The following is a 15533-nucleotide window of genomic DNA, read 5'->3' as shown; positions in this document are numbered from 1 at the left end:
CCCGCCCTTTCGGAAGAACAAAGAAGAGGGGTCAGGAGAAAGGAGTCCTGTTAGGGGGAATCAAAAGAGCCATAGCTACAGAAAGAGAGTCCGTTTAATTGACAAAAGAAGACAGCATCACAAGACTGCCCTATCTATCGAGTGAGCGTGTGCTGGTCCTGCAGCTGTGCAACGGGTGCTTGCTACACGGAATTGGGGCGGGGGAGAGGGGGGGATTTAGAAGATATTTTTTATCTGACCTAAAGGGTCACTTCACAGGTTTGTACAAATGCAAGCAAGGACAAGCCCTGACAAATGAGGGGGCCTCACAAATAAAAAAAACGGCTTTGTCCTCAGGGACCAGGGTGACGCTCTGAGGGGGAAAAAACGGCTTTCTTTAAAGGAACAGGATCCCCTTTTACTCTTTTTAAGCAAATCAACGTCAAATGCGAAATAAATCTATTTTGCTAAATGATATGCCACCAGTAGCCCAATTACAGATTGCTTCTCGTCCTTTTTTGCTGCCGAACATTTAGTGGCAAGGAATTAAGAAAACAACAAGCGAGGAACGGCAAAGCAAATAAATTACATCTAAGCTAGCCAAGCTCAAGTGGTGGTGGCATAAATGCCCAGCAGGGGGGAAATTCCAATTTCTTCAGCATCCTGTAGCCCATACCCTTTGCATACAGGGCAATTTTTTTTCATAAAGTACAATTCCAGCAGATAACATGCAAAGTTCACGGTTAATAAGGGGATGAGAGAAAGCGCAGTGTTGAATTAAGAGGAAATGCCAACGCAGAACTGAAGCTCAGTTAGTGATCCTTTTCTGACAGTGGATGATATTATTATATTATTATTATTTCTTGAATTTATATACCACCCTATACCCACAGGTATAGAAGTAATCAGTAATATTTTCCTATCATAAGTTCCCCAAGAACCCAGAACAAGGCTATCCTAATATGCTTCTCCCTCTGTAGCAGAAACAGACTTTCTTCAAACTTGTCTCAGTTTCAGTCAGGAAGCAATTAAAAAAACTTGGTTTAATTGGAGTATATGGTAACTTAAAAACTCTAAGGATCAAGATAAAAAGCTAATGACCCAGCAGAGGCACCACGTTTTGGGGGGGGGGGTGTTGCATGTGCATGATGTCACACACACGACATCCCCCCCCCCAGTCAGGCCAGGCTGACTTGGCCCATCATCCCTCACCCCTCACCCCAGCCGCCTTACCTTTGGTAAATGGACATGGCCAGGTGGAGGTCCTGTGGAACAAAGGGGAGTTGCAGGGCAGGTTCTGAGTGTTTGTACCAGACCTGAACAATACAGAGACCTCTTATTTTCCTGCCGGTCACAGTAGTCAATCTTGCATGACTCTATTTCTTTCTCTGCCAAGGAGGGTTACTTGCCAGTTCATATATAGTTCCAAGTATATCAATAGACTAGATCCCAACTGAGTGTTGGGAGAAACAGATGCAATGCAGGAGCAAAGGCACCTGTTGGGTCCTTAACAGAACCAGAGAATAGGTCCAGAGGGCAAATTAGCACATGCAAATCACAATTTTCATATATGCAAACTAGGGCAACTTCCAGAGAGTTAAAGACAAACTTCAGCTCTTGCTGCCAGGGCTTCCAAAATCAAACATTTCTGTCTCTATCCCTAAACCACTCAAAGATAGCCTCAAAGTAGAATCTTATTGCCCAATCTCACTGATAAATCAAGACTACAAGATATTCACATCAATCTTGGCTAACTGCTTAAAAAAAAACTCCTACACAAACTAATACCCCAGACCAGGCTGGCTTTGTCTGTGGTTGCAACATAACAGACCCCAAGAGACTACTGAATCTGATCAATCATAGCAAAATAGCCCAAAAACCCCCACTGACGATCATGTCCGTAAGATATCCTTAAAGCCTTCGATTGCTTAGAATGGAAATTTCTACTAGCAGTATTGTTGCCCAGCATAACCCTTGGTCCCTACTTCCTACAAACCCTCAAACAAATCTAATCCCAAGCCTCAACTAAATGCAGAATTAACAATATGGACTCCAACACTATAGCAATCCAAAGAGGCACAAACAGGGATGCCTGTTGCCTCCCATCCTGGCCCTATGGCCCTAGAGCCTCTAGCAATCTGACTCTGGGCAGCCCCTAATATCAAGGGAGTGGAAATAAAAGGTAAAACATATAAACTAGAGCTCTTTGCAGACCTAATGGTCATGACACCATACCCTATTAATACAGCAATCACCTAGCCAAAGAACTCAACACTTCTGCAATGGTTTCGGGCCAACGAGTGAAGTTTGCTAAATCTGAGGCAATGTGTTTCAACACTCTCTCATATCCAAAAATATATAAAACAAAGATAAAACTCTGTTGTACAAGACCTGAGGTGGTAGAACAATACTAACTTCACTACTAACAGGTAGGTAGCCGTGTTGGTGTGAGTCGAAACAAAATAAGCTCATACAAAAGCTCATACCAAAATAAAAACTTAGTTGGTCTTTAAGGTGCTACTGAAGGAATTTTTTTATTTTCTCTCAGATAAAATAGCCACGATCAAAATGCTCACCCTTCCAAAATTAACCTACCTATTCTCAACCCTTTCATTCTGCCTTCTACCAACCCATCTTAATATGTGGCCAAACAAATTACAACCACCCATTTTATCATACAAAACTTAAAGAATTCTTGCAGTCCATGGAGAGTCAGTCCCATGGACTGCAAGAAGATCAAACCTATCCATTCTTAAGGAAATCATCCCTGAGTACTCACTGGAAGGACAGATCCTGAAGCTGAGGCTCCAATACTTTGGCCACCTCATGAGAAGAGAAGACTCCCTGGAAAAGACCCTTGACGAACCAGGATTTTTAAAAAATGTACAGCAGTAAATTTATATTAGGGAAAAAAATTATTTCTCTCACCTTAAAACTTGTGAGAAGAAACATTTATGACTTAGAAAAAGAACTGCCTTTTCTAAATCATAAAGGGTTGTGAAAGCAAACTAGCCAAAGCAGCTTTACGTCTCTTTTAAAGGAGGCACTCAATAGTTCACGGAATCATGGAAATAATTTGAAAGGGGAGAGTAAATTTAAAATTTCTCCTTTACTCACCCTATTATGATGTTTCCTTGCTTAATTCTAAAGCTTTCAGATAAAGAAAAACCAAATGATAGCCAACCTTCCCAGAATATTCTAGGCTAAATATCTGAATTAAATATGGACATCTTATTCCAAAATATGAATGCACAACTTATTACATTTATTGGTCTGTTTTTATCTCCTCAATTGTCAGATGTGCCACCTCATACAATTACAGCAAAGCAACAACCTATGAAAGTAAACAGCTTTGGCTACCCTATAGTCGCATTCCTGATAAGCAAAGCTTCACAGATGTTTGGGTCTGAGTGCTTTAGAAAGTATTCTAGCAAAATTATCATTCATAATGTAATGTATGCAAACACTGGAGCCCTAAGAGCCATGGAAAGAGACACTACGTGTGCACAAAAACCATAAGTCCTAATACTAAAATCAAAGTGCATTAGCATTCGAAGCATTAAAGACCCACAAGATGCAGAGACATGCCTTTGATTGACCAGCCTTGCTGTAGTCAATGACTTCTCTCGCGGCAATCTGCATAATCAATATAGGAACACCACTGGAAGTCATTCTTATTATAATTCCTGAGGCTAATTGAGTGTTAGAGGAAAGTGGTGTGTATAGTGTACTGGGGGCTCCTTTCTCCCACCACCCAGTAACAAGATGGACACTTAGAGCTAAAATGCCTCGTGGTGTCTTCTTACATGTAGAATATCCTACAGGAGGTCTAGAAAGAAATCTGCATTACATCAGCCACTCTGCCGAATATGGAACATGAAGCATGTACACTAACATGTGCATGTCTTCTGGGAATCTGAGCTGGGAGGAGACCCTGAAAGAGAGCTGGCAAGTTTCTGGGCCCCGTGGAAATTAAGAGGTGCTTTATAATGCCCCCGAAATAGTACTGTCTACCTGCAACGCGGGTGGTGCTGTGGTCTAAACCACAAAGCCTAGGGCTTGCCGATTGGAAGGTCGGCGGTTCAAATCCCTGCGACAGGGTGAGCTCCCATTGCTCGGTGCCTGCTCCTGCCAACCTAGCAGTTCGAAAGCACGTCAAAGTGCAAGTAGATAAATAGGTACTGCTCCGGCGGGAAGGTAAACGGCGTTTCCATGCGCTGCTCTGGTTCGCCAGAAGTGGCTTAGTCATGCTGGCCACATGACCCGGGAAGCTGTACCCCGGCTCCCTTGGCCAGTATAGCGAGATGAGCACCGCAACCCCAGAGTCGTCCGCAACTGGACTTAACAGTCAGGGGTCCCTTTACCTTTACCTGACAGATTAGCTCAGGCATAGGCAAACTCAGCCCTCCAGATGTTTTGGGAGTACAACTCCCATCATCCCTAGCTAACAGGACCAGTGGTCAGGAATGATGGGAGTTGTAGTCCCAAAACATCTAGAGGGCCGAGTCTGCCTGTGCCTGGATTAGTTTAAGACCCATTCCATGTTCTTCAGGGCCCCAATGCTGTTGCATTGAGTAACATTCACTTTCTCAAAATCTGAAAGTCCCATTATTACCCATCAGCTCCTCAATAAAGCATTCGTCTGTGTAAAATATATTGAGGAGCTGAAGGGTAATAATAGGACCTAAAGTTGGTTAACATGCCCATAACAAGTCAAACTAGCTTGCTTGCTCTGCATGAGCCAGGCAGATTTCTCAAAGTTGAGGGTGGAATACGTTATGTCAGTCATCAGTCCTGCTCCACCCCTCTTGTCCTTGCCTGATCCTTTCAGATACTGAAATCAGAGGATTGCTGGAATCAGCTGAGTGCGAAGCTCCTCCTCTGCTCTGCTGCAATTGGCCCATCTGCAGAGATCGGTAAGGCACAGCCTGCGTCATTAATACGCTAAAGCAGAGCAGCTCCCTGAGAAAGAAAATTAAGACCAAATGCCGTGTCTGTCTTAACGCCATCAATCGTAATGTCTTCACTAGCCAAGAGGCAGCATCACAGCACAGGGACTAAGACAGAATTCACTTTTTGCAATGGTCGCTGGTACTATTACTACTAAATCAAACCACTTCCATATCATAATCAACAAAATGCTGGCAAGAGTTTGCAGTTTCCAGCGTTATGCTCCAGTGCGTACTCCTTCCTGAGCCAGGTGCATGAGGACAGCGCATTTGGCAAAAATACTCAAGGCAGTGTGTGTGTGTGTGTGTGTGTGTGTGTGTGTGTGTGTGTGTAATAAGTTGACAGACAGGAAACAGTTACTTCCAATTCCAACACAGTCTCACTGTGTTAAGAGGCGTGGATGAATCTCTTTTGTGTGGCTGTTTGTTTTAATTCTTTAATATGTCCGTCAATGGGGAATTTTTTGCAATGGTTTTTGATAGGTGAATGGCTCCATGGGCTCAAGATATACCCTTAGGCAAGGCATCTTCCCTCAACTTCCCTTTTTCCGTGTGGAAACAATATAGTGACCGATGTGTTTATGGTTACACATGACACATGATGTGTTAAGGGAACACATCATAATGAATGGAGAGAACAACTTCTATTCAGTGGCATAACATCTGATTTGCAAGAAGGTCCCAAGGTCTCTCGGAAGGGCTGGAAAAGAACACCGTCTGAATCCTGAAAAGCTGCTGTCAGTCAGCACCAACAATACCGAGCCAGATGGGCTGACTGTTGGACTCGGTTCTTATTGCACGAGCAACTTCAGAGTGCTAACTGGCTGATAAGCACAGCATACAGGCACATTAATCAGGGAGCCAGGATTGGCTCAGGGCACCCTTCATAGCACTTCCAGGTTTCCCTCATGTTTAGCATATGAAATTTAAGCTTTAAAAGCCACTGGGCCCAGTTATGCATTTTGATACGTCAATCAAATTAGGTACACTTCCTCAATGATTCCTCTGGGAAAAGGACTGTCAAGGGGAGCATTTGTACTGACTTAGAAGCATTCTTACAAGTAATGATTATGGGTTGAGTTGAGTGAGGCAGCTACTGAGGGGCACCAGCAGTACTGACCAAGAAAAGGCAAAGTGGGGGAAGCAGACAGCCTCTTCATGCAAAGGTCATTTTAATTGTTTGGAAACTCACCATTGCTTTTGAGAATTTTTAAGGGCCGCTTCATTAACTTTATGTTCCCTGCCCGAGTAAGTTCCACTTCCTTTTGAACAGGTGCCCACTATCAAAGCAGCCTGTTTGGCAAGAAGCAAGTTCAGGAGAAGGCAGGAAAGAAAAGGAGTGGCCTGATGTCATCACAGACGCTTCCATGGCTAATGAAGGGCCAGCATTGTTAAAATAATCCCCACCCATACGTTGCTCAAAACAACAGAGGTTGGCATTATGTCCCCTGGAGAGGGAGCTTTTAAAGGTGGGACTGGGGTTGTATGTCCCAAAGTAGACAGAACTTGCCAAGAAGCCACATGACTAAGTTGAAAAATGTCTGGCAAGAGGAATCTGCAATCAGCCAAGGTAGGAAAAAAGTCACCCCACACATTTCAATACACATTATATGCAAATGAGACCTGCAAGTAATGTTGCAGTCAGTGGCGGAGGAAGCTGCTGTGTCACCCGGGGAGACAAATTGCCGTGCCCGGGGGGTGGGGTGCGGTGGCACTACCTAATGATGCATGCATCGCTACGTAATGACGCATGCGCCGCTATGTAATGAAGCTGCACATGCGCACTACGTAGAGGGGGATCACGCTCCCCCTGCAACTTCAAAATGGAGCCTAAATGGAGCCCCCAGGCTCCAGGTAGAAAGCCTTGCTCGGCGCGGGTGCCACCCTGGAGCTGAAGGGGGGTGTCAGTCGGCGCCCCCGACTCCCGAGCTGAGCGAGTTTTTTACCGGGAGGCTGGAGGGGCTCGGCTTGGGAGTCGCGGGGTGGGGCGCCGACTGTCACCCCCCTCCCAGAGTGGAACCCGGGGCAGCCTGCCCCTATCGCCCCCCCTTGCTATGCCACTGGTTGCAGTGCTGACTGTTTCTGTTCAGCATTCTAGCCAGCAATGCATTCTTTCAGGATGAACCATTCTGTCTCCTCCCTGGTTTTCCATACCCTTCCTTCACTCAAGTGTTGAAACAGGTATTTAGTGTTCTGTGGCTACTGAGCATGTTCAGGGGGAGGAGGGCTAGCTCTAATTTTCTTTTTTGGTACTTCAATAAATCTTGGGGTTCCCCTGAGTCTGCCGATACCTCCCTCTTGTTTATCAATAGCACCATTTTGACTGCATAGCCATCATAACTCTTGACCTAAGTTCAATATACAGTGGAACCTCGGTTTATGAACACCTCGGTTTATGAATTTTCGGTTTATGAACACCGTGGACCCATCTGGAACGGATTAATTCATTTTCCATTACCTTCAATGGGAAAGTTCGCTTCGGTTTATGAACGCTTCAGTTTATGAACAGACTTCCGGAACCAATTACACCCATGCTTCAGTTTATGAACGCTTCAGTTTAAGTACTCCGCGGACCCGTCTGGAACGGATTAATCCACTTTCCATTACTTTCAATGGGAAAGTTCGCTTCAGTTTATGAACGCTTCAGTTTAAGTACTCTGGAACGGATTAATCCACTTTCCATTACTTTCAATGGAAAAGTTTGCTTCAGTTTATGAACGCTTCAGTTTATGAACAGACTTCCGGAACCAATTGTGTTCATAAACCGAGGTACCACTGTATTAGAGGAGTTTTAAGGAACAGTACAAAATTTAAGATGACACGTTGAAATTGCCAATATGCAAACTTTACACACAAGGTGACCAGAAGCAAAGGGGATGGAGCCTCAGTGTGCAGAAAAGCGAATTTCATCTGCTGCTGGAAATCGACGCAACTACAACTGTGCTGTTCTATTTTGTATTCTATATACGTGCACAATGTGTTACAAGGTTTGGTTACTATCACTCCTAGCTCTACCTATTGCTGCTTTCGATCAGGATGGAGAACCTGTGGTTCACATTCCTAATGAGGCCCACTGAGCTGATTTAGTCGAGCCAGGCACACCAGTCCACTATGCCACCAGGTGTGGGGCAGGTAAAAGCGGGGCTTGAAGGCACTTCCCAAACATCAATTAGTCAATGTCAGTGCTTGGACAGAGTAGCGCAGAGTTTGTGTGTATGTGTGTATGGATAAGAATCTGGTTTCTCCTAAAATTCAGAGCCATAGACATGCAATCAATAGCATACAGAATGGATAGTTGAGAAAGTGAAAGTTCTCACAACAGCCACCTGCTTCTTCTTCTTTTTTATCATTCTCCCTGTAGTTAGGTTTGTGCCTTGTTTATTTTACAAATTTGTATAGGGATTATATCTTCTTTCTCCACTTGCTCTTATAATTAACCTGAGAGGCAAACTAAATAATCCAACATTAAAAAGCCAAAATAAATCACACAGAATTGATGTTGTATAGTGGCTAATATATCAGCTGCAACATCATTTGTTCAAAACTCACCTCACACCACTAACAAACTGAACAGTCTTAGGAAAGCAACAACTACTAACTTATTGCACGGAGCTACTGGATGCATTGGGGGACCCAGGTGGCGTTGTGGGTTAAACCACTGAGACTACGGCTTGCTGATCAGAAGGTCAGCGGTTTGAATCCCTGTGACGGGGTGAGCTCCCGTTGCTCGGTCCCAGCTCCTGCCAACCTAGCAGTTCGAAAGCACATCAAAGTGCAAGTAGATAAATAGGGACCGCTCTGGCGGGAAGGTAAACGGCGTTTCCGTGTGCTGCTCTGGTTCGGCAGAAGCAGCTTTGTCATGCTGGCCACATGACCTGGAAGCTGTACGCTGGGCTCCCTCGGCCAATAACGCGAGATGAGCGCCGCAACCCCAGAGTCGGTCACGACTGGACCTAATGGTCAGGGGTCCCTTTACCCTTTTTACTGGATGGATTATTGAGATAAAAGCCTCAGGCGCAAGGGGTCAGGGGCAGCTGTGGGCAGGATTCCTGCGTTGCTGGGGGCTGGACTAAATTACTCCTCGTGGCCTCTTCCAACTCTACAATTCTGTGAAATCTATTAAACCTCACTTCAACTATATCTAAGAAGATGTAACTGAAAGAATAACATATTATTGCCCTGTTCAACCCTAACTCTCTTGTGTTTATTTCTAGATCTTAAGACCCCACGGCTAAAATCCTGCCCTATCATTCTGTACCCAGCTGTGACGTTTGTTGCAGACCACCCGGGATTCGGTGCCCCAGTAAGGTTCTTCCAAGGCAGAGGACAGATACATTGTACTGGCCCTTCTCACTCAGTGGCACTGATGTGGTGCTGTACCCACTCAACATCATGACTTACTGTGCTAGGTGCATTTTCCCCTCCTTGTTCTCATCGAAAGCCACTGACTATAGTCCTTCTCGCTCCACAAGAGAAGCGAACTAGGCCTTAGCTGCTCCTCTCCTGCAACAATCAGGTTTCTCCTAAACACAGGGAGGCTCACCGCACTGGAGAATTCCTGGCCTATGGCACAGAGGCAAGTGATGGTGGCTGCCCTCTTTTTCCAACTTGCCAGCAACGACTTTGCAGCCAGAAAGGCTATTAAAGGAAAATGAAGGGCTTACGTTTGAAGGCGTCAACTGTTGCCTCCGTGACCACATTCAGCCATGCTGACATGTAGCATGTGTCTCTTGCTTCTGCTTTTAATAGCTACACAGGAGGGACCTGCGTGACAGGCCATAATTCTGCCAGAAGGATGGGAGAGATATTATTTAGCTTCTTGTGTTTTAGCCATGTTTGTTTTAGCTTTTGTGAGCAGCCTTGAGTCCTGGTTCTTGGAGGAAGGGGGGGAACATAGATAAATAATACAACAACAACAACAACAACAACAACAACAACAACAACAACAACAACAACAACGTGTCTTCCAATCAGTTACTGGGCTAAGTTCAATTAGTTGGTCCCGATATGCAAAGCCCTATACAGCTCGGGACCTGGATAGCCAAAAGATTGTCTCACTCCATCTATAGCCAACTGACAACTCTGCTCTGTAGGAGAGGACCTCCTGCAGACAAGCATCCTCATCAGGAGGTCCACTGCATATGATCTTGTTACCGGGCCTTTGTGTGGTGGCAACTACCCTTTGGAACTTCCCTCCTGTTACATTACAGGCACCGCCCTTTTCCAAATGAGCATTTTAAGTGGAGGTTTTAGAAGGGGAAGAAATGGAGGCAGTGAGAGATTTTACTTTCTTGGGCTCCTTGATCACTGCAGATGGTGACAGCAGTCACGAAATTAAAAGATGCCTGCTTCTTGGGAGAAAAGCAAGGACAAACCTAGACAGCATCTTAAAAAGCAGAGACATCACCTTGCTGACAAAGGTCCGCACAGTTAAAGCTATGGTTTTCCCAGTAGTGATGTATGGAAGTGAGAGCTGGACCATAAAGAAAGCTGATCGCTGAAGAATTGATGCTTTTGAATTATGGTGCTGGAGGAGACTCTTGAGAGTCCCATGGACTGCAAGAAGATCAAACCTATCCATTCTGAAGGAAATCAGCCCTGAGTGCTCACTAGAAGGACAGATCCTGAAGCTGAGGCTCCAATACTTTGGTCACCTCATGAGAAGAGAAGACTCCCTGGAAAAGACCCTGATGGAGGGCACTAGGAGAAGGGGATGACAGAGGACGAGATGGTTGGATAGTGTTCTCGAAGCTATGAACATGAGTTTGACCAAACTGCGGGAGGCAGTGGAAGACAGGAGTGCCTGGCATGCTCTGATCCATGGGGTCACGAAGAGTCGGACACGAGTAAACAACAACAACAATGCCTGTATTTGGATCTAACATTGTTTTCGCATACATTTTTATTGTCAAATCACATTGAAATGTTTTGTAGGAAGTGACTCATATGTGAAATTGAATGAATGCGTTGTTTTGTTGTTGTTGTTCAAAGAGTATGCTCCACGGTGCTTTAAAAACACAAGTCAGGTAGGTCCCTGCCCTGTAATCTAAAATGGGAGTGGGGAGGACTGAATTTCTTCAGGGATATCTTGGGGCCGTATATTGGCAGTGGTTAGGGATGGAGCCAAAAGCGAGTGGGTAGGGTCACACTTTATTCTCTTGTCTGCCCCATTGACATCCATATGAAATTAGACCAAAGATCACATGCTGTCCTAGGGCCACAGGCTATTCACCTGTGATTTAAAATTTGCTGAGAGAGAGGTTAAAGGGGGTTGGGGAGGAAGATAGGAATGAGGATAGGGAAGGGAAGGGAAGAATGTGTGTTCAGTTGTGTGTGCTAGGGCTTCATTTCAGTAAGGTGTGAGGACTAAGGAGATTACATTGGAAATATATGTTTTAGGGAGGAATTTGTAGCAAGAAAAAAGCATCTGCATCTGGGTTTTCTGGGAGGCAATTCTAAGCAAAGAGGGCATTTGGAGAGAAAGGGCAGAGCAGGGAATCTGATGGCTGAGTGACAGAGCCAGGGAGCAAAGGTCACCACCAGGCATATACTGGAAAACTAGAGCCGAAAGATAAGTGGGGATTTCTGATACAGGGATGACCTTGTGTCAGGTGACCATCTCCCCCTTCTTAACATTCCTTGCTCTCCAACTATTAGGAAGAGGATCTCACTTTCAGCAGGCTCTACATTTATTTTTCATCCATAAAAATATATGAGCCTGATTCAGAAACTAGAAGCAATTCCAACACACAGCACGGGCAGCCATTTTGCCATTACCTTCAAAAACACCTTGATTAACTCGACAAATCTAGCATAAGTTGAATTAACTTTCTAGCACAAAACGCACAGAAAAATATATTCTGATCTATCTGTCAGGGACCAACCAGGGTTTATTTTAGCAGATCACAGTGCTTAACAGGAGACTTCATAACATGAACACATACTACGAACAACTTGCTAAGTTTCCGGAACAGCTTTTATTTTTCCACTTTCACAGAAAAGCAGGAAGCTTTGCCTGGTACAATCTGACACTGATTACATGTTAATCATGCCAGCTGTGGGCTGCATATTTTTAAAGACAACTGCAAGTATTTTATATGTAAAAATAGGGGGGTTTACCCTTATATACCAGCCTCTAAGAAGCTTTAGGCCAATAACTCTATTTTAAAAGGCCTGGAATAATTAAACACACTATTTAATTACAGCAACTTCTTTCTGGAAACTCTCATGTGTTGTTAATGACGTACTGAAAGGAGGAGAATAAAAGTTGTTTTCATACTGAACCAGCACTGTACCTGTTGTAGCTCACTCATTCAAGTTCCATATTTAGCAAATGTATAACATAGTTAAGGCCACGATCCTATACACAGCAAAATGTAAGTCCCACTGAACTCAGCAAATCTATTTGTGTGCAGATACGCATAGGACTGTGCTGCTTGTGTTACTTGTAAAAAACAAGAGTAGGCTTTGGAAAGCGCTATCAAAACACTTTTCAGATTTCAAAAGGAAGCAGAAAGGGAGCAACGGCTCTTCTCTCTTAACCTTTCACTTAGGATATGAAAGTCACTGATAAAAGAAAAAAACACCCAGCTGTTTGATACAAGAGAGACGGTATAGGAAAGCACTTAACTTTTATGAAAGAAGAATGCAACATTCCCCGCCCCTCAACAGGCTTTCTGGTATGCCCCTCAAGTTTTTGCTGATGGGAACCTTACCTGAAACCTGCATGCTGTGACCTTGCCAGTGGCTCAGTCATGTTCCTGCCCGCATGCCAGCCCCCACTTTCGGCAGCCACACTCCTTGTCTGTCCTCTGCCTTGGACAGTGTGGAATGCAGAAAAGCCAGGACGAAAACTGTGGCGAAGCTTCTTTATCCAGTTCCCTGGCTCCGGGCAGTCGGACAATAGCTACCCTTTCTCTTGCGTTCCTTCTCCCCCACGGCAGGGGAGAGTGCCGGAATCCCGTGTGTCTGTGTGTGTGTGTGAACCAAGGCAAACTAACAGGGACGGACTTTTCATTTTCCTCTCCCCAAAGGGGTGTGCGCGTGTGAGTAAGAGAAGGCGGCGTCAGGCAGCCAAAACATGAGCTAATGAAAGAGCAGCTCCCTTTAAATTGCTGCTCAACTACGGAGATACGGTGGTTTATGTAACACGATGCCATCGGCACAACTGATCCAATCTGAACGGAGTGGATACCAAAATGAGGAGCACCAGGCTTCTGACAGGAAGGAAAACTCAATGGCAAAAAGTTTGACGGGACACTGAGGCAAGTAGAGAACTGTTTCCACCCAGCACTTTCCACCCAGCAACTCAGGGAAGCAAACAACTCTCGGCAAGTAAGTGAAACACAGGCAAAAGCATCAGCCACCCACTCTGCATACTGTCAGGTGTTGAAGGGGAGACTTTAAAAAGCAAGGGGAAGAAGTCAAGGAACAGGAGGGTGTTCTACTATCTTGTTGGTGCGCATATGTCTCTTTAAAAAAACAACAACTCTCTTTTTAATATGCTGAGAGAAGGGGGGGGAGGATAAGCACCTCTACACTCCAGTCTTTTGCTGCTAATGCATTACATTAAAAACATGACAATATCACTGCAGAGAACAAAACATCAAGTCTGAACCGTTCAAAAGAACCCCACAATTCCCACCTGCCTATCCAGAGTTGCAGAGAGATACTGCGTAGAGGAAAGATCCCTTTGCCTGGCGCTGTAATTTAATCATGGGCTGAAGACAGGCTGAGCACACGCTTCCTACTGGCAGCTCTGCACGTCCTCAAATCTAGGATATTCCCATTCTCTTCCTTCCGATTCAGTGGATACACGATCTCTCCTTCCTTGCGATGCATGTCTCCACCCCACAGCGTAATGTAGATTTGTGATAAGCCTCAGTTCTTTTCCTACTTATGCAACAGCCCTTGCGCCCTCAGACTCCCCCCCCCCCCCGCCAGAAGTAGGAACAGCAGCCCACCCTCTGCTACTGCTCACAAGGAAATCCCAGGAAAAAAGCCTCCGGACAAGTCTTGGGATGCTGAATGCATGCTGCTATGAAGCTAACCAAGCAAACATTTATAAACATATGAAAGTTACCTCCACCCCCTTCTCAAACGCTCATCAAAACAAAACCAACCTGAAGCTTAATTATGGCTCAGAGTGATTTCTGAATTCTAAAACCATCATTAGGGCTGCTGCTCCATCTGCAGAAGCTGCTGTACTGTGGAGATGGGACTGAACTTATACAGAGTATTGATGGGTGAACTCCTGTCGCCTCAATTTGGAATTGGGCTCAGCTAATACAAACTGGTTTTTTTTTTAGTATTTGTTTGTTTGTGAATTTCCCTCCAAGCTCTTCAAATTTCAGAAACTCCAGTATGGTTCTGATGCTATCAGTGGGAGCATAATGAAACATATGGTAAATCAGGGGCGAAACATGGCTTTTTCCCATCCGGGTCAAAGACCCAGTTTGGCACACACACACACACACACACCCAAGCAGTTGCATACACACACAAGCACAGGAATATGCAGGCTTTGAGTGACTCATTCTACTTGAAGGAGGAATCAGTGCAACTCAATCGTGCGTATTCATTTTTTAATATTCATTTTGGCCCTTGACTATGCAGTAAAATGTTTGTTGTTAGCATACTCATCAACCAACAGAAGTACAACTGTACCTTGTTTTGCGACCGGGATCTGTTCCGGAGCCCCAGACGCTAGACAAAAAGCATGCACGACAAAGCACTGCTTTGCGCATGTGCGCGGAGCTGTTTGTGCTTCTGCGCATGTGTGAAGTGTGATTTAGCACTTCTGCGCATGTGCAAGCGGCAAACCTGGAAGTAACCCATTCCGGTACTTCTGGGTTTGCTGCGGACGTTCGATGAAATGGACGCTCGACGAGGCAGACTCAAAACGAGGTACCGCTGTAGGTCCAATGGAAAGTAACATTTCCTTCACCTTGTGCTTCCCGTTCTGGTACCAACCAATGCAACTTGATGGTTCTTTCTCTTTCCGTTCATCACTTCCACAATGTGGCATTGAATATATCAACTATTCTCTGAGCATCTCAGAAAACCTATAGTTCTGGTGTGAATGGCACATTGCCACAGAAAGAATGTCCATATACAAGATCTCATGTCATATACAAGATCTCTCTTGACATATTCAGCAGTAATTCCTATTTAAGCTAAAGCATTAAATCTAAGATTGTACAATTGAGAAATATTCTGCTTTTATGGTGGAATACAAAATGGGATCCACATCCCATGCTTTCATTACTAACTTTCCCAAAATGATGTTGCTGCCCACAATTAGGAATGAGTTAAACTCCAGCTTCAATTGTGCTTTCAGTGTTAATGGAACATATTTCTAGTAATCTGAGACACTCTAAACTTGTTTAACCTGCAAAGAACAGGAGGATTCCTGAAATACCACAGGAGCTTCCCAAAGTGATCCACCACAGGGAAATGGCTTTCCACAAACCTAGTGATGACAGAAAACTGGGGTGGGTGAGAGACAAAAGCTCCACAGCTTCATTCCAGATATTGCAAAGCAAACAAGCTGATTTGGACAAGTTGGAAAAAATGTAGACTGTTGGTGAAATATTCAGTTCCCCG

General features: G+C 44.7%; 1 protein-coding gene across 6 annotated transcripts in view; it reads right to left on the bottom strand.

Annotated features, from left to right (window-relative positions):
* Nucleotides 1-15533, bottom strand: part of RASAL2 (RAS protein activator like 2) — a 147568-nt gene that overhangs the window by 79673 nt on the left and 52362 nt on the right. The window contains exon 1 of one of the 6 annotated variants that reach the window (XM_060276608.1): nucleotides 13573-13840. The exons of 4 other annotated variants lie outside the window; for them this stretch is intronic. Coding sequence is in view for 1 of the 2 variants with exons in the window: in XM_060276607.1 (XP_060132590.1) it covers nucleotides 12644-12656 (13 nt within the window). In the remaining variant the exon portion in view is untranslated. One more of the 6 variants, XM_060276607.1, reaches the window with a different exon arrangement.

The sequence above is a fragment of the Zootoca vivipara genome, chromosome 7 (assembly GCF_963506605.1).
Source record: "Zootoca vivipara chromosome 7, rZooViv1.1, whole genome shotgun sequence".
Lineage (NCBI taxonomy): Eukaryota > Metazoa > Chordata > Lepidosauria > Squamata > Lacertidae > Zootoca > Zootoca vivipara.
This window is presented reverse-complemented; position numbering and strand designations above follow the sequence as displayed.